This window comes from Schistocerca piceifrons, chromosome 1 (assembly GCF_021461385.2).
Source record: "Schistocerca piceifrons isolate TAMUIC-IGC-003096 chromosome 1, iqSchPice1.1, whole genome shotgun sequence".
NCBI lineage: Eukaryota > Metazoa > Arthropoda > Insecta > Orthoptera > Acrididae > Schistocerca > Schistocerca piceifrons.
In genome coordinates, this window is record NC_060138.1 from 1,044,306,757 (window position 1) to 1,044,328,908 (window position 22,152).

At 43.0% G+C, this 22,152-nt stretch overlaps 1 protein-coding gene across 1 annotated transcript in view; it reads left to right on the forward strand.

Annotated features, from left to right (window-relative positions):
- LOC124777454 (cytochrome P450 4c3) overlaps positions 1-21,572 on the forward strand; it is a 315,881-nt gene extending 294,309 nt beyond the window's left edge. The window contains exon 14 of the mRNA XM_047252874.1: positions 21,412-21,572. Coding sequence (XP_047108830.1) covers positions 21,412-21,572 — 161 coding nt within the window. The remainder of the gene's footprint in view (positions 1-21,411) is intronic.
- Positions 21,573-22,152: the final 580 nt, after the last annotated feature.

Genomic DNA, 22,152 nt, shown 5'->3' on the forward strand with positions numbered 1-22,152 from the left:
GCCATGGCCGAATTGCTCTTCTACAGTGGGAAGCAAGAAGGTGCTTAAAACGTCAATGTAAGCCTGTTCTGTGATAGTGCCCTTCCATGAAAAACACGACCACACCCTAACACCACCGCCTCTGAATTTTAATGTTGGCACTACACACGCTGGCACATGACGTTCACCGGGCATTCCCCATACGCCGCTCGACCATAAAACCCAACTTTTCTCACTTCCCGCCTAACTGTCATAGTACTTGTAGTGGATTCTGATGCAGTTTGGAATTCCATTGTGCTTGCCTGGATAGATGTCTGCCTATTACACATTACGACCCTCTTCATCTATCGGCGGTCTCTGTCAGTCAACAGACGAGGTCGACCTGTACGCTTTTGTGCTGTACGTGCCCCTTCACGTTTCCACTTCAGTATCACATCGAAAACAGTGGACCTAGGGATGTTTAGGAGTGTGGAAATCTCGCGTGCAGACGCATGACACAAGTGTCACCCAATCTCCTGATCACGTTCGAAGTCCGTGAGTTCCGCGGAGCGCTCCATACTGTTCTCTTACGATGTCTAATGACTACTGAGGTCGCTGATATGGAGTACCTGGCAGTAGATCGCAGCACAATGTGCCTAATTTGCAAAACGTATGTTTTTGGGGGTGTGTGGATACTTTTGATCACATAGTGTAACAGAGAAAATGAAGTTGTTTAGAAGTAGTATGACTACATTAGTCACCTAAACAAAGACTCATGATGTATTGTCGCGGCTGTCAAGGTTTATTAATGTAGTAGGTCAAGCTTTTCTTGTAAGAAGTGTCATGGCTGTCAAATTTTGTTAATGTAAGAAGTTTCTTCGACGGTATGAAAAGAAAGGAGACATGTTTAAGTAATAATGTTAAACACCACACACGGGTATGATGCTGGGAAGACACGTTGAGATGGCCAAGAAGTGGGGCAGACAGATGTTATCATATGTAGAAGAGAAAGCAGGACGGGCCGTCCATGGCCACGGCCCTAGAATAACAGAGCTACAGTGATGTGTCAAAACATTATGACCCCTTGCTTCATAGCTTGTTTGCCGTTTTTTAAACGAAATACATCACTCATTCTGCGTATCAGGGATCCGACAGTGTGTCTGTGGGTTTCTAAGGTTATAAGGCGTTATATGTGTCTACGTATTGATCACGCAATTTGCGCAAATAACGGCCCGCTGATTTGCGTACGTGGGGATGGCGCCCTATAGCAACCCAAATGGGTTCCATAGAATTTTCATCAGGCTAATTTGGTAGCCGATACATCAACCTATAATGCTCCTCAGATCATTGTAGCACGGTCCTGGCTCCGAGACACAGACAATTATAGTGCTGAAAGATGACATCGCCTTCGGGGAAAACGTCTACCATAAAGGGATGCAGGTGGTTCGCAGCTGTCCGCGTGTCTTCGAGTACCACTACAGGCCTCATGCAAGCGCAGGAGACTGTCTACCATAGTGTAATACTGCGTCCTTGGCGCGCTGCATGTTTCGAGCAGCCTTCATCTCGATGAAGGCATTTGTGGAGACGATCATCGACCTAATGCACCAAAAATCTGATTCACCCGAAGAGCCGACACGTTTCCATTGATCAACGGTCGAATTCCGATGGTCCCGTGCCCACTGAAATAGTAATTGACGATGTCGTTGAGTCAACATGTGAACACGTCGGACTACTCTGCTGCGGAGCTCCGTGTGCAACAATGTACGATGAACGGTGTACTCCGAAACACTTGTGCGTGCACCAGCATTGCGCTCTTTTGGCAGAGATGCCACTGATCGCCATCTGTCCTACTTTACAGAGCAGACAAGCCTCCTAATACTGTGTTCCCCGAAGAGTCTTGGGCGTCCAACCGTTTAGCACTTAGTGGTAGTTTCATTGTCCTTCTATCTCTTTCCGTAGATGCTCCCGGCAGTAGCACGTGAGCATTCGACCAGCTTCGTCATTTTCGATATACTCGTTCGTAGGCGCTGTGAAATAATAATGTGCCAATTTGCAACCCATGTCTTTGGTAGTTATTTATCTTGAGGTTGTGCCTTTTAGTAAAGAATATGCTCTGTAGAGTTTGTCTCTATAATTAGCAACGAGTAATATATTTCTGTGCATCAGGATGTACAGAGGAACAAGTGCCGTCTTACACTTGTCTCCTAGCAACTAGTTGCGGCAGTCGCAACGAGGGATAACTAGCACTTTTCTGTGTGTCAGAACAGAGGAAGGAACTAGCGCTGCCTCCCAGTCGCCTCTTGTTTCGTCTTAATATTTGACAGAGTATCTCCAGAAAGACACACAAGCAGAGCATTCGTCTCTGGTAGTAGAAGGTAGAATTTCGAAACTGAGAGTTGGTGGAAATAAGTAACATATAGAGTGGCAGAGTATAATCGTTGATGTTTAAAAACCCACTGTAAGACACCTCTCCTGGTGTGGTTTCATTATAGAGAAATAAAGTGCTCTTAAATTATACCTTGAAGTGTTTGCGCCCTCATTCACTTCCTATGAAGCCAATAAACTTTGTAGTAGTAGTAGTAGTAGTAGTAGTAGTAGCTTTATTCATCCGTAGATCTCTTTTTACAAGGATATAGGACATGTCAAAGTATTTACAAATTTAGATCAATTTAAAATAAGCTAATTCGTATAGACATATATTTACAGTCTTTTACTTAGAGACAATCATTAGATTTACTCCTGGTATACAATACCTTTTTTTACAAATAAAATTATTAAGTAATGTAATGCCACACTGTTCACTCATTTCTCACTATCAGTAACTGCACACACTATACACACATTGTTTCATAACACTTATTGCTGATCTCTGGGCCATTTTCTGTACCGCAACTTCCCATTTGCTATCCTAAAAAAACTGATTCCGCATCCCTCCATAATGAGTGAGATGTTGAGCACACACACACACACACACACACACACACACACACACACACTGCTGATCTCTAGGCCATTTTCTGTACCGCAACTTCCCATTTGCTATCCTAAAAAAACTGAGTCAGCATTCCTCCATAATGAGTGAGATGTTGAGCTTAGAAAGAGAAAGAGGTGTTAGTATTGTGCTATGCATAGCTTGGGGGTAAGTATTTCTAGAAAGGAAAGAAACATAAAGTGAAGGTGTTATGTGGAATGTTGGATAGTTTGTAATCATTATTATTATTTATTTGTTTAACATTTTTATCAAATCCCTACTCTGTTTTAGCTAAGTAATCCTTCAATGTATACAATGTATTGCATAACAGGTATTTTTAGCTGGCTTTTTAAATAAGTGTATTTTTGCAATGTCTTTAATCTCTTTTGGTAATTTATTGTACAGTTTTATTCCTTGGTAGAAAATGCTATTTTGAGTTTTAAGTTTATTTTTTCTTGGTAAATGTAAGTTGAGTCTATCTCTTGTTGCATGGTCATGGACAGAGCTGTTTGTGCAGTAATTACCAATGTTATTTTTGGTGTGTGCACTGACTGGTAAATGTATTCACATGGAGCAATTAAAATCTCCAGTGTTTTGAACAGATCTTTACAATGAGCTCGACTAGTACTTGTGATTATCATTCTTATGGCTCTTTTCTGCAGTTTAAAAATTGTGTTCATATTTTGTGGAATTGTTCCCCAAAAAAGAATGCCATAGCTAAGAACTCAGTGTACATATGAATAATATGTAACTAAAAGACACCGCATGTTACACACTGAAGATAGGGTTCTAAGGGCATAACATGCTGACATCATTCTGTTTGCATGTACCTTTGTGTGTTCACAGCATTTCAACTGAGAATCAATATTCATTCCTAGAAATTTTGCATTTGTTACACAGTCTATAGAGGTGCCGTCTACATTTAACTTAACATTGTCATTTTTCCTCTTCAAACTGAAATTCATGGCATTAGTTTACTTTGTGTTCATTGTCACTTTATTGCTTATTGACCAATCATAAACTACCTTGAGAGTTTCATTTGCTTTCCTGGCAAGAAGTTCTCTTGTTTTCTCAGTGACTATAATATTGCTGTCATCAGCGAAGAGAATTTTTTCGCCATGAGTAACACTACTGGGAAAGTCATTCATTGATGTGGATGAGGAACAGTATTGGCCCTAATATGCTACCTTGCGGAACTCCTATATTAATGTATTTTGGTTCTGATACATGTTTTACTAAATGTTTAGATTTATTTGAAGTATGTGTTATCTCTACTCTTTGTACCCTGTCTGTTAGGTATGATCGAAACCAGTCATCAGCTACCCCTCTTATTCCTAATGCTTCTAATTTATTTAATAGAATCTTGTGGTCGACTGTATCAAAGGCCTTAGAAAGATCCAAACATATGCCTGTGACACACTCATCTTTATCAAGAGCATCAAGTACAACTTTTGTGAATTCTGCTATGGCTGACTCCGTATTTTTGCCACTTCGGAAACCAAACTGTGATTCGCTTAAAAGTTTGTATTTATTCAGGTAATTCATTAATCTGTCATAATTGCTACTCGCCTCTGTTCCACATCGCCTCTGCTGAGTATCCTAGGAGACTTCCCCCTCTCTTGAATGGTCTTCTCATTGCTGTGTAGTGGGGATTTGATCCTAGCTCTCCAATTACACTACGGAACCAGCATTCCTTGGGGACTGGATGTAGTTGAGGAAACAGCATAATCCTAACACGAAGAAAGCCAGTGAAATGAAATTTTACACTTTTGATTAATGTTCTCGCAGCACAGAACTTTCATAACAGGTTACAACTTGACACCACACCAAGACTCGAAACTGGACGCCCCAGATGGGGAGGACATTTCCTGAGGAACGTAGCTGCCCATATTCGAATCCCAGTTCGGCAGCTAGCTTTGGCCCGTCATAAACGTATTTTCATTAATGCAGCCGCTTTTTATCAACGATTATAAACAATTTTTGTGATATTGACTAATAAAAGATTATTAATAAGAATCCAGTAACTTTTATTATATGACCTATTACTTGGTGTTTCTCGTTTCCGATTCCAGATTTTCAGGTCATATCGTCCATTACTGATAATGAATGGCATTAGAATGATTGGCATATCATCCACTGCGAAGAAAAACTTTTAAATTTGTTTGAAGGAAAATAATTTGAATTTCATAACAATAAAGATTCTAGTCGCATTCTATTTTTAAAAAAAGTTACAAAGTGTTTTTGCACCTGTATCTCTGTGTCCCATTACAAGCTACCAATTAGTTGCACTAAACGATCCCTCTGGTAGGAAATGAGATCGAAGTTGAGAATGTGTTTATTTGTAGTACACATCGGTACCCAAAGAAAACATTTTTTTTTTTAAATCTTATACTGAGTAAATTTCATTTTGCCGTTTCAAAAATAGCGTAATCCCTGAGGCTACCATTTGAAATCTGTTGATGCCATTTTCTTTTGGGATGATATATGCGGATTTGGATTAATCCTGACAAATATATGGACATCCGAAGAGAGGTAAAGTAATACAAATATTTTAAATAAACTTAGTGGAAATGTACACAGTGGACAAAATAAAGCTAAAAGCCCCACCAGGTCGAGCCACGAAGAAGTCTACAAAAATACAATTTTTTTTATTTTATTTGATCGTTACACATTCACCAATAATATTACAGGCGCATCAAGCTCAGACTGGGAAGGAAACCTATAACGCCCATTCAAAGCAAATTTCCTGGCATTGCCTCAAATGATTTGGAAAAATCAGGGAAACCAGTCGACATGCCTAACAGTATGATCTAAAACATGGATTTAAGTCATGGTGATACTATTACCTAGTATAAATATCTGATGCTTTAAAATACGATGGCGACAAGACATGTGCATTTAGTATCAACGCATCAAAATGCATATTAGTACCACGGGAGTCTTCCTGCAACTGCACGCGTGGCTACTTGTCACCCCATCCCACTTTAAACGTGCTCAATTGGAGATAAATGCAGGTCAAGGAAAACTATTACCGTGTCAAAGAGCCTCTTAGGTATGTAAGTCGCCGAAGCACAAGGCGTTCTGGGATACCTCTCCTTAAAGTCGCAGTCGCCGCCACGTGGCAAGACGACGTCACCTTTCATCATGTTCACCTTTAGTGCAGATACTGCGCTTTGTTCAGCAGTAACAGTAGCGAAAGTAGTGACATCACAACATTTACTTGCTCAAGCCCACCGGTTCTCTCTTCCATTTATTCGGAACAAAGCTGTGCGTCCAATATTTTTGGATTGTAGTGTTCACAGAATCTACCTGAAACGAAACGATGCTTGTTAATTGCGAATCGGCCTTACTTGTTAGTGGAGGCCATCTCCACGGTCTCGGAATTACGTTGACATTTTTACTACCTCACAAAATGCAACTAAAATATTGCTATCAAAAATGTTCAAATGTGTGTGAAATCTTATGGGACTTAACTGCTAAGGTCATCAGTCCCTAAGCTAATACACAACCTAAATTATCCTAGGGACAAACACACACACACACATGCCCGAGGGAGGACTCGAACCTCCGCCGGGACCAGCCGCATAGTCCATAGTCCAGCGCCCAAGACCGCTCGGCTAAACCCGCGCGGCAGCATTGCTATCCTACAGATGTGATACTAACAGAATACATTTATATTGTAACTGCGGTCGCACTGACGAGATGTCATATACACTCCTGGAAATGGAAAAAAGAACACATTGACACCGGTGTGTCAGACCCACCATACTTGCTCCGGACACTGCGAGAGGGCTGTACAAGCAATGATCACACGCACGGCACAGCGGACACACCAGGAACCGCGGTGTTGGCCGTCGAATGGCGCTAGCTGCGCAACATTTGTGCACCGCCGCCGTCAGTGTCAGCCAATTTGCCGTGGCATACGGAGCTCCATCGCAGTCTTTAACACTGGTAGCATGCCGCGACAGCGTGGACGTGAACCGTATGTGCAGTTGACGGACTTTGAGCGAGGGCGTATAGTGGGCATGCGGGATGCCGGGTGGACGTACCGCCGAATTGCTCAACACGTGGGGCGTGAGGTCTCCACAGTACATCGATGTTGTCGCCAGTGGTCGGCGGAAGGTGCACGTGCCCGTCGACCTGGGACCGGACCGCAGCGACGCACGGATGCACGCCAAGACCGTAGGATCCTACGCAGTGCCGTAGGGGACCGCACCGCCACTTCCCAGCAAATCAGGGACACTGTTGCTCCTGGGGTATCGGCGAGGACCATTCGCAACCGTCTCCATGAAGCTGGGCTACGGTCCCGCACACCGTTAGGCTGTCTTCAGCTCACGCCCCAACATCGTGCAGCCCGCCTCCAGTGGTGTCGCGACAGGCGTGAATGGAGGGACGAATGGAGACGTGTCGTCTTCAGCGATGAGAGTCGCTTCTGCCTTGGTGCCAATGATGGTCGTATGCGTGTTTGGCGCCGTGCAGGTGAGCGCCACAATCAGGACTGCATACGACCGAGGCACACAGGGCCAACACCCGGCATCATGGTGTGGGGAGCGATCTCCTACACTGGCCGTACACCACTGGTGATCGTCGAGGGGACACTGAATAGTGCACGGTACATCCAAACCGTCATCGAACCCATCGTTCTACCATTCCTAGACCGGCAAGGGAACTTGCTGTTCCAACAGGACAATGCACGTCCGCATGTATCCCGTGCCACCCAACGTGCTCTAGAAGGTGTAAGTCAACTACCCTGGCCAGCAAGATCTCCGGATCTGTCCCCCATTGAGCATGTTTGGGACTGGATGAAGCGTCGTCTCACGCGGTCTGCACGTCCAGCACGAACGCTGGTCCAACTGAGGCGCCAGGTGGAAATGGCATGGTAAGCCGTTCCACAGGACTACATCCAGCATCTCTACGATCGCCTCCATGGGAGAATAGCAGCCTGCATTGCTGCGAAAGGTGGATATACACTGTACTAGTGCCGACATTGTGCATGCTCTGTTGCCTGTGTCTATGTGCCTGTGGTTCTGTCAGTGTGATCATGTGATGTATCTGACCCCAGGAATGTGTCAATAAAGTTTCCCCTTCCTGGGACAATGAATTCACGGTGTTCTTATTTCAATTTCCAGGAGTGTATATAGACCATTATTTGAACCCGAAGTAGAGGGCTATGTCAAAGTGTTTCTCATGACCGACTGTACATAAACACAATAAAATCATTTGCTTTCACCTTCGTTCTAGAGGTCACACAGGACATCCATAAAAATATTTAGCGCATCTTTCAGTGAGAACTCCACGTGAGTCTCTTGTGTTAAACAACAGAGGATTCACGACCCGACTAATTCCAAAACGAAACCGTTCGCACATTTAAATCTGACAATTTTCGAAGTCTCTCATCGAAACATTTTGTGCCATTTCTACATTTAACAGCAATGAAACTAATTTAACAACAAATTCTGTAGGGAAACCCATTTCCAGCACACTTCAGGACTGAGTTTTTCTTGCAGATGTGAGTCACCTCCGCATTCAACATATCTATGATTAGGTTCGCCCTAAAACCCAAGTTCTATGATCACCTCAGATAGTGCACATACTTTTCCACACGTACTAGAACGGTGTTGCATGAAGTCGGATTATCGTCGAATCAGAACCCCACCGACAAGATGTCACAGTTTGTTCAAGGATATGTTCTGAGTTCTGGTTCAAGAGACCAGTGATTTCCGATGGCTCGCTACACGGTAATAATGTATGAGGGGCGTTCGATAAGTAATGCAACACACTTTCTCCTAGGCCAAATTCGCTTGAAAAATATGGAATTGCTTGTGGGACGTCGTGGAATATTCCCGCTTTTGCCCCTACTGTTTAATGAAGTTCGATAGGTGACGGGTCTATAGTAGCATTCAAAATGGCGTCTGTAGCGTAGGTTCGTTCCAAGCAGACAGCTGTAATTAACTTTCTTGTGGTGGAAAACCAGCGCATCGCAGATATTCATAAGGTCTTGCGGTATGTCTACGGAGACCTGGCAGTGAACAAAAACACGGTCAATCGTTGGGTGAGGCGTCTATCATCATCGCAACACGGTCTTGCAAACCCGTCCGATCTCCCGTTTGCCGGCCAGTCGCACGTTGCTGTGCCTCCTGCATTGTTGGAACGTGCGGACACTCTCATTCGAGGTGATCGACCGATCGCTATCAAACACTGTGTTGCACAACTGGACGTCTCTGTTGGTTGTGCTGACACACTCGTCCAGAAATTGGGGGTACTCTAAGCCGTGTACCCGAAGGGTTGCCTGGGGCCCAGCAGAAGACAACAAAGAGCAACGAAGGACCACAGAAGGAGGTAACTGATCCAGCAAGATGTCGACGTCGACCAGTAGAGTGGTACCACAGGCCCTCCCAGTAAGGTGGCGGACGGCTGTCGCATTGAACGGAGATTATGTTGAAAAATAGGGTTTAGTAGCCAAAAGAGTGGGGAATAATATGGTGTAATGCAATCCTGAATAAAACCAATCTGCAGTTGCATTACTTATTGAAAGACCCTCGTAATTATGACACATTCGGTTTGTACCACTGGCACAGTTGTTTCTGTGAAAATACCTTAACGACAATGAAAAATGCAATAATCAAAACGTACAACACGAAACACATAACAAAGCAACAACCTTAGTGGACGTTGTTGCCGTCGCTGCAGGAACAGACTGCCGCCGCTGTCGCACTCTTCCATTGCATGCTGTGAATACATACACGACGTCCATCAGTAAAGCTATTCAAATTGAAAACCCGAGACAGAACCAAGCAGTAGTGTGAGTCAATGAAACAAGTTTGTTTCCAAGTAAGAAACACAGCGAATACCGTCGACATTCGCACTGATTTGCAAATACCAGACGATTATCATACAACTGCAGCTGCTCGTAGAGGTCTGATGTGGGCTATAATTATCGTATGGCAGCAAAACTTGGTAGATATTTCAATGCGTTAATGCGGAAGCGATTTACTATGGAAAAAAGATTAGTTCCAATTTTGGACACCAGGTCCAAATCTTGCTCTGTACAGCACTTCGTCGACCTCTCCTATGCTCATATTGAATAAACTGTATAAGCGAGGTTAATAATATCAACATAATGCCTTTCTCGCTTGTTTGACATTTTCTGTCCACGTCCCGTTCCTAATCCATTACATGTGGGAACATGTCTACGCGTCTTTCTTGCATTAAAAGCGCCAGATTTGCACGTGGTGGCCGAAATTGGAACTACTTGTTTTCCAGCGTAAATCGGTTCCGCATTAGAATATTTTCCAAGTTTCGCTGATATACGACGATTACAGACCATACTGGACCTCTATGAATCGTTGGACTTTAATTATAACCATCCGATATTTTCAGTACAATACAAATGGTTCAAATGGCTCCAAGCACTATAGGACATAACATCTGAGGTCATCAGTCCCCTAGACTTAGAACTTCTTAAACCTAACTAACCTAAGAACATCACACACATCCATGTCTGAGGCGGGATTCGAACCTGCGACCGTAGCAGCAGCGTGGTTCAGACTGTACTGCCTAGAACAGATCGGCTGCAACGGCCGGCAGTACAATACAGATACAAAGATCAATCGGAATGTAGTTACTGTGTAACAAGCCACCAGAATGCGCAGAAAATGTATCTGAACAACTTCCGAAATTTTGTCGGTGGAGCTCAAGTTCATTTTATGTACTGCGTTTCAGTACTGGTTTTGTTTTTAGTTGTTAACGAAATATCCCCACATTCGAGTATCTTTTACATACGGGTACCTCAGGGAGCAGTGTCTTCTTGTGTTTTAATTTCATCCCTCATACATTATGGCGTTTAGGTTTCGCTGTGTGTGCCGATAAACAGTCTTTTTCTTCGTATTATTGTTTTTCTATTAGATTGGTGTGTAAGTTCGTGTTGTTTTTGTTTTGCATGCTGGTATTCCGGTTGCTATAGGTTTGTTCATTGATTGTCATTTTTTTTATTTGTAGTTCACTATTGCCATTTGAGTTTACATATTGTCATTTTGTCATTTGCGCGTAGTGAGTGTAGCTGTGTAGTCTAGAAAATGGATGTCAAGTGGACATTTCCGATGTATTGATCTGTTTCAATTCAATAGAGGAATATGAGCAGCGGAGGCAGCCAGAAATATTTGCACCGTGTATGGAGATAACGCCATTGGACACAGCAAGGTAAGAAAACGGTGTTTTCGTTGTAAGGAGGATCGTTTTGACATCAGTGACCCTCCACGTTCAGGAAGACCTTCGGTGTCTGATAAAGATCGTTTAAACTTATTAATCCACAATTATCCATGTCCGTTTACTCGAGGACTGGCAAATGTGATGAGCTGTGATAATTCCATCATGGTGCTACATTTGCATGCAGTGGGAGGTTTCAAAAATAGTGTTGTGAAGTATCGTATGCTCTAAGCTCTAAGCCAAAATCACAGATCACAAAATCACAGCCGGCCGTTGTGACAGAGCGGTTCTAGACGCTTCAGTCCGGAACCGCGCCGCTGCTACGGTCGCAGGTTCGAATCCCGCCTCGGGTATGGATGTGTGTGATGTCCTTAGGTTAGTTAGGTTTAAGTAGTTCTGAGTCTAGGGGACTGATGACCTCAGATGTTATGTCCCATAGTGCTTAGAGACATTTGAACCATTTGCACAAAATCACAAATATGTGCATCCCTGATTGCTCATCACCAGTTGGGTCGTGAACAACACTGACGAAAGTTATCCTGTATTGTTACTGACGGCGACAAATCATGTCTTTATGCTTATATTATGAACTGCAGATTGAAACTGAAGAAACTGCAAAAAGGTGGGAATCTAAGGAGATGGGACCTGGATAAACTGACTAAACCAGAGGTTGTAGAGAGTTTCAGGGAGAGCATAAGGGAACAATTGACAGGAATGGGGGAAAGAAATACAGTAGAAGAAGAATGGGTAGCTCTGAGAGATGAAGTAGTGAAGGCAGCAGACGATCAAGTAGGTAAAAAGGCGAGGGCTAATAGAAATCCTTGGGTAACAGAAGAAATATTGAATTTAATTGATGAAAGGAGAAAATATGAAAATGCAATAAATGAAGCAGGCAAAAAGGAATACAAACGTGTCAAAAATGAGATCGACAGGAAGTGCAAAATGGCTAAGCAGGGATGGCTAGAGGACAAATGTAAGGATGTAGAGGCTTGTCTCACTAGGGGTAAGATAGATACTGCCAACAGAAAAATTAAAGAGACCTTTGGAGAGAAGAGAACCACTTGTATGAATATCAAGAGCTCAGATGGCAACCCAGTTCAAAGCAAAGAAGGGAAGGCAGAAAGGTGGAAGGAGTATATAGAGGGTTTATACAAGGGCGATGTACTTGAGGACAATATTATGGAAATGGAAGAGGATGTAGATGAAGACGAAATGGGAGATAAGATACTGCGTGAAGAGTTTGACAGAGCACTGAAAGACCTGAGTCGAAACAAGGCCCCGGGAGTAGACAACATTCCATTAGAACTACTGATGGCCTTGGGAGAGCCAGTCATGACAAAACTCTACCATCTGGTGAGCAAGATGTATGAGACAGGCGAAATACCCTCAGACTTCAAGAAGAATATAATAATTCCAATCCCAAAGAAAGCAGGTGTTGACAGATGTGAAAATTACCGAACTATCAGTTTAATAAGTCACAGCTGCAAAATACTAACGCGAATTCTTGACAGACGAATGGAAAAACTGGTAGAAGCGGACCTCGGGGAAGATCAGTTTGGATTCCGTAGAAATGATGGAACACTTGAGGCAATACTAACCTTACGACTTATCTTAGAAGAAAGATTAAGAAAAGGCAAACCTACATTTCTAGCATTTGTAGACTTAGAAAAAGCTTTTGACAATGTTAACTGGAATACTCTCTTTCAAATTCTGAAGGTGGCAGGTATAAAATACAGGGAGCGAAAGGCTATTTACAATTTGTACAGAAACCAGATGGCAGTTATAAGAGTCGAGGGACATGAAAGGGAAGCAGTGGTTGGGAAGGGAGTGAGACAGGGTTGTAGCCTCTCCTCGATGTTGTTCAATCTGTATATTGAGCAAGCAGTAAAGGAAACAAAAGAAAAATTCGGAGTAGGTATTAAAATTCATGGAGAAGAAGTAAAAACTTTGAGGTTCGCCGATGACATTGTAATTCTGTCAGAGACAGCAAAGGACTTGGAAGAGCATTTGAACGGAATGGACAGTGTCTTGAAAGGAGGATATAAGATGAACATCAACAAAAGCAAAACGAGGGTAATGGAATGTAGTCAAATTAAATCGGGTGATGCTGAGGGAATTAGATTAGGAAATGAGACACTTAAAGTAGTAAAGGAGTTTTGCTATTTAGGGAGTAAAATAACTGATGATGGTCGAAGTAGAGAGGATATAAAATGTAGACTGGCAATGGCAAGGAAATCGTTTCTGAAGAAGAGAAATTTGTTAACATCGAGTATAGATTTAAGTGTCAGGAAGTCGTTTCTGAAAGTATTTGTATGGAGTGTAGCCATGTATGGAAGTGAAACATGGACGATAACTAGTTTCGACAAGAAGAGAATAGAAGCTTTCGAAATGTGGTGCTACAGAAGAATGCTGAAGATAAGGTGGGTAGATCACGTAACTAATGAGGAGGTGTTGAATAGGATTGGGGAGAAGAGAAGTTTGTGGCACAACTTGACTAGAAAAAGGGATCAGTTGGTAGGACATGTTTTGAGGCATCAAGGGATCACAAATTTAGCATTGGAGGGCAGCGTGGAGGGTAAAAATCGTAGAGGGAGACCAAGAGATGAATACACTAAGCAGATTCAGAAGGATGTAGGTTGCAGTAGGTACTGGGAGATGAAGAAGCTTGCACAGGATATAGTAGCATGGAGAGCTGCATCAAACCAGTCTCAGGACTGAAGACCACAACAACAACATGCTTATGTAAGGAAAAGAAAGGAATGGTTGAACCCAAACAAAGCATCAACGCCCTGTACAAAGACCTGTGTATATCCACAAAACATAATGTTATGCATCTGGCTGAATAGTGACGGTGTGCTGTACTACGAATTTCTTCCAAAGAGGTGTGACTACCACTGTTGACATTCATTGTCAACAACTGAGGCGTCTTGCAGACGCAATCCAACAACATCGAACAGGAAGACTGAGTGAAGTAATGCTACTCCACGATAGCGCCCGCCCGCATTCTGCTAGACTGACAAAGAACACTATTCACGAGTTGGTTTGGGTAGTCATTCCGCTCTCACGTTGCTCACCAGACCTTGCTGTCTCAGATTTTCACCTTTTCCGCTCCCTATCGAACAGCCTTCAAGGAACTTCATGTCCAGATGAAAATATGCTTCGAATATGGATCGACGAGTTCTTCGCCTCAATAGCACATGATTTCTACAGTTCCGGGATCGAAAAATTGCTGCAGACTATTGTAAGTAGTGAAGGCGAATGTATTATTGTTAACTACAGTCTCTTATGTGTATATGATGTGCTTATTAAACTTTAGGAAAAACCGCTACGAATTTATGCACATATGAGGTACTCTACACTTATTAATACGTGGACATCTTCAAGGATGACGTCATTGAGAATCCTGTTTGATGGTCAGAATTTGACTTGTTTTTCTTTTGTGGATCAATAGATAAAAATTGCCTTGCCATTCACGTCATGGTTTCTGATTTCCATAACTCATTTCCAATCTCACAGATAGCATCACCACGTAATTCTACAGATGATCAAAATATCCTTATCTATCTTTTCCATAGTCTGTTTAGTTGCATGCTGTCCAGCTATGATATTTTTCCCTTTTACGTGTACGAGTTCTGAATCTGTCTCTACTTCAGAGATGATTACGTAATCGAAAGTAACAGGGCACCACCTGAGGAAGGGGTAGCTTTCACAGAGACACTGACTATCACGTTGAAGCTGAGACGTCCCCTTAGAAAAATTTATGAATGATTGTGCTGATAAATCCCTTACGTTATTTGATTTTCAAACAGCTGAGCAGAACTGAACGTACTCAGACATTTCGCTCTTTACTTATTCTGATCAACACTAAACTGACACACAATATTTTTAGCGCAACGCAATCTGACTTTCAAAAATTCCTACAAAAGAATGGCCCTGACTAACAATAACCTATACCTTTCATGAATCACTTACCTCACAAAATCTTCGTTACTCGAACTACTGCAATACAGCGAGCGCCAATACTGTCAGCTAAATAAAAGATTCTAACTACTGAAGGCATAGTTAGCAAATGAAAGATTTTGATAGAGAACAAACAATGTATTTACCTTAATAGTGTTCAAAAGTCATAATATATATATAAGTTCATGACGTCCAGTCTTACAAATTTACTCTCTCTGATGGACACACGTCCAGATCATCCGCTCTCAAAACTCCGCCATCTCACTCCCCACATCCACCATTGCTGGCGGCTCACCTCGAACTGCGCACCGCTACGCGCTGTTAACAGCCAACTGCCCAACACTACAATAGCAAATTCCAACAATGCAAACCAGCCACAGACTGCACACAGCACAGTCAGTGATTTTCATATAGAGCGCTACATGGCGTTACTAACATAAAACCCTAAACAGCCTACTTACAAAGCTACAAACTGCGCAGCACAAGAGACCAGAATAGACCGCTGTATAGAGTTAACGGACTTCCAGGTGATGACTGAGCACGATTCCTATAACTGAGCAGTGCAACAGGTACCAGCTTTACTAAATACTCCCAGTCTACTGTTTCCAGATATGTGGAGGACTAATTTCTAAACGCGCATAACCCAACCGCATCATTTAACATTCCCCGTAACAAGAACTGTTGCGCTACTACCGGTTCCAGCGACGTTGCTTCTGGAATGTGGTAAAACACCACGAGCTACGAGCTGGACAATGTTTTGCGACCAGCGACTCTTCGACTGGTCTGTTCAGCTGACAGTCTCCCGTGCCAGAAGTCGTGGCAAGCTGCCAGCAGACCTATACGTGTCACTGCTTTCGAACATTTCAGACGCCGCAGCTCGCCCATAGACATGTGCCAATGCACTCTGCGTCTTTTGAGTTCTGTAAATACGTTGCAGGTGGTTCTTTCATCTAGGTACCTCATACGGTACTTCTACTCAACGGCAACATTTGTGTGCTGCAAGCTAGCCTGTGGTGTATGACCGAGTGCGCCCACAAATCATTTCATTTGCCATTCATGTGTTTTTTTTTTTTTCCACGGTCTGTCTAGCGTTTACCGATCGCACCCATGATGGCCATTTGCTCACTCTCGATTTGACACTTCTATTTCTATGAGTGAATTTTCTCTCTGTGACATTTCAACTTTGTGTCTACAAGGTAAAGTCGTATCCGAATCCTGTTCGTGTACTGCATACTCTCTGCTTTCGTATTTCTCTTCAGTTGTACATCTACTTTACCCTACAAGGTTGCGACGTTCACAGCCTCTCTTACATCCAAACCGGCAATCTTTAACATTGCAAGAGTCGTAGCTGTGTGCGGCCAGACGACATGCGGGAGATGTTTACGCGGCCTTGTTGCGGTGATGACAGACGCCTCGGCCAACGACTCGCCGTGCTTTTGTTCTCTGTCAGATCTCCGTAGACCTTCTGCAAGCGCCTATGAGTATTTGCGATGCTTTGGTTTTCCATCAAAAAGAAATCAATGACAGCTGTCTGCTTGGAACGCACCTTCCTTACAGGCGCCATTTTGAAGATTACGTATAGCGCCATCACCTGTCGAACTTCATGATGCTATATGGGCTGAATATTCCACGATGTCCTACAACAAATTCTGCATTTTTTCAACTAAATTGGTAGAGAAAACAATGTGTTGCTTTACTAATTGAACGCCCCTCGTACAAGCACATAAGCATCCAAGTCTAGTTAAAGTGACTTGAATTTCTTTCTGTTTTGTATTACCGCCGAGGCACATCCAGCAACAGTGATTCAGCGGTACTGAACAAGTTTACGCCTTACCTATGGTTGAGAAATTTTCCTACACTTATAAGAGCGAGTAGGTGAGGGAAAGTTTTCGTGAATATTGTGACATTTCTTTCCTGCTAATCTACTCGTTCGTCAAGGCTTGCCTGAATATTGAGCGATTGTATCATAAATGAGGCACAAACTTGTCATTGGACTAAAGGCTTGTCACGTAAAATCCACAGTTAGACTTTTCGGGGCATCAATGGCTGTTAATCTGTTTCTCGGATCCTTCCAGGTTTGATTCATCTCCCAATGTCGCAAGCTGGTAGTGTGCTGCAGCGTTGCAGTACCAGATACACAAACACAACCTCGGTTTCTCTCCATAGTATTGTGCGACTCGTCCGTGAAGTGATGTATTGGTAGTGAATTACGTACTTCTCAGAATATCATAACACCACTTAAGTGACATGGCGTAGATAACCGCCGTTAAAAGGCTGTTGCTGTTGGGAACGAGTTTATAGCATTTCGACATATTTTACCGTGCATTAGTTTGAGTATCGTGTAAACCCTTAAAGATATGAGAAACTGTCGAAGATAGTTTTTCTCCAATTACATCAGATAACTATATATAGTTAATAATGAATTTTTAAAAAAGTGTCTTGAAAGTCATTGAAGTTCAGGTATCACTCTCCTGTATTTAGCATTTTCTTCTCATAACAAGATTACAAAAAAGTTACTACTTCCTTTAGCTCCTCTCCAAAAATGTGAACATAATTTTTATAAACGTCGTATGACTAGGGGGTAGACCATTCTCCGGGTGCAAGTCTTTCGATTTGACGCCGCTTTGGCGACTTGCGCGTCGATGGGGATGAGATGATGATTAGAACAACTCAACGCACAGTCAGTGAGCGGAGAAAATCTTCGACCCAACCGGGAATGGAACCCGTGCCCTTAAAGTTGACGTTCTGTCGCACTGAACAATCAGCTACTGGGGCCAGACATTATTTTTTTTTATGATACTTGGTGAAACAGCATTTATTGCAAGGTTGCTTAGCTTTTCTTTTCTACTGTACAGTGCAGTGTTCCAAATTTCCTACTTTAAACAGTGTTAGGGAATAATAGAATGTTATTGTGATTCAGGTAACTAATATCTACACCTTTCACCTCACTCATTAATCTCCCCCACCTCTCCTCTCTGTTTCCATTTCCTCCTCCCCCTCACGCTGTCCATCCTATCCTATATCCATTTCAACCTCTCCCTAGCGTGATCATCAGCACATGTAGCCACTGCAACACAGTTCAATAATTCAGGCTGATACTGCTCCTACAACATACCTGTCATGCAGGGCACCCTACATGTTGGGACCCAGAGAACCGTTTATTGTCCCTGACATGTAGACTGCCCCAAAGCAGGTTGATTTGGCAGGCTGACACTGTTCCCAGACAACATACCTGTCATGTGGGTAGCCTATGCACCAGGTAAAACACGTTTTTGCCCAAATCTCTGCTCCTATTGGATCTAGGAGGTTATGAGCTGCACAGTGTTGATACTCATGAAGCCTGCTGTTTGTGTGTCAAATTTGCTTGAAATCTATCCAGGAGTTTGGGAGGAGATCCCAGACATACAGGAGTACATACACTCTGTTTCAGCTCCATAGCAGATGTAGGTTATATATCAATTTTTGCGACTATAACAAAAAACTTATTTAAAGCATACTCCTTTCGATTTATTTCAAAGCATTTTCAGTAGTCAATGTAGTAACATTGCGATTTTTCTTACACTTCCTTTTAACAAGATAGTAAACAAATCTTATGTTCTAAATTAGTACTATTAAACAGTATGAAATAACGATTACTGCTCATGATACTTTTATTTCTCTTTGTATTTCTGATGTTCTTCTACGCATAGGTGTTCCATTTTAGTACAATGACATGGAAAATATTTTCGTTTTGGGATGGGGAGTTCCGCCTTATGCAGTGTCTTGCATAAGGCGGAACTCCTCATCCCATTTTCTTAGCAAGCACGGAGACAACAAGAAGAATTGCACCACAAGATGATTATTTTCGTTTTCTTGTTGCGTAGATTCATTTGCACCTCATGTACTTTGCTTTGATGTTACGGGCTATGATCGTCTTTTGTTTTTATGGTTGTGTTTTGTTTTTATGGTTGTGGAAGTGTCTGCTATTCTTCTGTCTCTTTGTGTGTGTGTGTGTGTGTGTGTGTGTGTGTGTGTGTGTGTGTGTAAAAGTGGAGATGATATGTATAAACTTCTGTGTGCGCGAATTATTATTTCGTTAGATCTACTTTACTGTGGTACTGTTGTGGATGATGAAGAGTGGGTAAGTTGCCTGGTTTATGTGGTACTATTTTTGTAGCAGCTAAATGGGGTGCCATTTGTCTACTACTAGCGACCCGCCCTGGCTCTGCGTAGTTACCACTAAAGGGTACACAAACATTCAGCATTAATTGCGCAATAAAATTGCAAGACCAAGAACGGCACAATATTATTAAGCAATATTTACGCCCGGGACGCGTCAGTTCAAACTCTGCCTTCGTAACGAACATGTCGGTGACCGACGACTTGGAACTCACCTGTATCGGGAGTGAGTGGCTTACTTTGCAAAACATAAGCAGACATTATGCAGAACGGACGAAATAAGTCCGAATGGCTTCCAGTACACATTTCAATGGACCAGCTGCTCATTTATTGAGACATAGATTAGTAAACCACAACAGCAATAACTGATTACAAATTCAGCAAGTGAATAATGTAATTTATCGTGTAGACGCGCCGTTTTCTATGTGTTTCTATGCGGCAACAGCTGCTCATTTGAATCTTGCTTACGCGATACTACCGCCGTCTCTATATATATGCATATGACTTTTGTAACCTGAGTGTATTGCGCAGTACTCAGCATTGCGCAATAAATATTGAGGGTGTGAGGACACCTGGAAGACTCTTCTGGCTTGGTGGTAATACAGGATGTCCCAAAAAAGAATGACCCGATTTTAACTTGTAGTAACATTGAGACAAATGTCACTAGGTGACTGAAACAGCGCTAGATGTAATCGGCATGGTCTAGAGTTTCAGAAAAAATCCGCTAGGTGTCACTACGAGCGCTGACCTGGAGCGTGCAGCCAGTCTCGCGCAATATGGCGTCCGCGCAATAGAAGGTGTATTGTGTTATTGAATTTAGTCGTACTCAATCAGTGATAGCAGTTCAGCGGGCGTTTCATATTCGATTTCGTGCTGAACGTTCCTCCCTTACCTCGTGACATTGATGAACTAAAAACCAGAACATCCGCTGCTGTAGCTTAATGACAGAGAATACCTTACGCCGCGCGGGGTTAGCCTAGCGGTCTAGGACGCTGCAGTCATGGACTGTGCGGCTAGTCCCAGCCGGCACGGTAGCTCAGCGTGTTCGGTCAGAGGGCCGCTCGCCCTCTGTAATAAAAAATTGAGTAAAGGAATCAACGATCAACTTGAACGGATGTCTTGTGACGTCCGCCCTGACCAAACGCAACGAACAATAACGAAATAAATGAAAAAAAAGATGGTTAGAGCATCTGCCATGTAAGCAGGAGATCCCGGGTTCGAGTCCCGATAGGGGCACACATTTAAAGCCGGCACGGTAGCTCAGCGTGTTCGGTCGGATAGTTAGCTGCCCTCTGTAATAAGAAAACGAACTTCAACGGATGTCTTACGACGTCCGCCCCTAGCAAATCCAACGAACAAAAGCGAACAGAATGAGATTAAAAAAAAAAAAAAAAGCTGTCTAAGGCGCTGCAGTCATGGACTGTGCGGCTGGTCCCGGCGGAGGTTCGAGTCCTCCCTCGGGCATGGGTGTGTGTGTGTGTGTGTCCTTAGGATAATTTAGATTAAGTAGTGTGTAAGCTTAGGGACTGATGACCTTAGCAGTTAAGTCCCATAAGATTTCACACACATTTTTTATTTTTGACACCTTACGCTCAGTTTGGGATGAATTCAGCTGTCGGCTAGATATCGTCCGTGCAGCCAATGGAGGACATATTGATCATTTATGATGGATTTTTATAAACTTCTGTCTTTTCTGAGTAATTCAGTATGCAGTTTGTTGGTGTTAAGCCCTTCTTCCTAATAAATAATTCTATTTAGAATCGAGTCATTCTTTTGGGGACACCCTATAAATTATGTACGCAAATCATTCTTGTGAATCAATCTGTCTATTAAAGGAAACTATATCAAAACCCTTGGAGCAGCTCCTGAGATTAGCCCTGAGATAGGTTTCACACAGAAAAACGCGGCGGGGGAATTTCATTCGTAATATGTCTGAAATGTTTCATTAGTATAGTGATGTTTGGTTGCCAATGTTTATTTGACCATTTACTGTGGATTTATTTTCTGTGACTACCTTTTGACTTTGAAAGTTTTCTTGTAACATTAGGAGATACATCGTAAAATTAGAGAGGTGCAATTCTGACGCTACCGGTCATGTACTAGCGACCCCAAAATAGCATTTAGGGACAAAAGAGTGAGCGTGCGCACTCGTGTTGCAGGTCAGAAGTTCGCCATACTGGAGGAAAAGGCGGTGATCTCTACGGTGCTGCGGCACTATCGCGTGGAAGCGGTGGACCGCCGCGAAGACCTGACTCTGCTGGGCGAACTCATCCTGCGGCCCAAGGACGGTCTGCGCCTGCGCATCGAACGCCGCCTCTGACGCGTGGCCGACGCCCGGCTCACCTGTATCGATTGGCCGGGTCGACGGTCACACGCAGCGACTGACACTCCATCGCCCACGTCAGACACACCGCCGCTGCACGGCCCCCCTAGCTAGGTAGCCTCGTTCTAGGCCACTCGCAAATGTACGCGAATCCCGGCTTGTCTGAAACAATTTAAATCGACTGATTTCTTCGTGTACGGTTACAATGCAAACATAATCAACGAAATCTCTCAGAAGAAGCTGAAAGCCAAACAGTTGATAAACAACATCGAAATAACGCTAGATAGACAAGTAAAAGAAGAATAGCAAAATTACGCTGTCATACCGTACATCGGAACGATCTCAGATAAAGTAGCGCGTATGTTTTTCAAGAAAATCGTTCATATTAGTTTTCGTACTGAAAACACGTCGAGTGACGATATACGTCATAAAACGCAGAAAGCGCCTCCTTTCAATCAATCCAGAATTTACCATATAAATTGGTGAGATTGTGATAAATTTTACTGGCCAAACGCGGAGGAATTTTAGGTTTAAAGAACACGTCTAGTATGCATTTGAGAGAAAGTAGACACTCCGC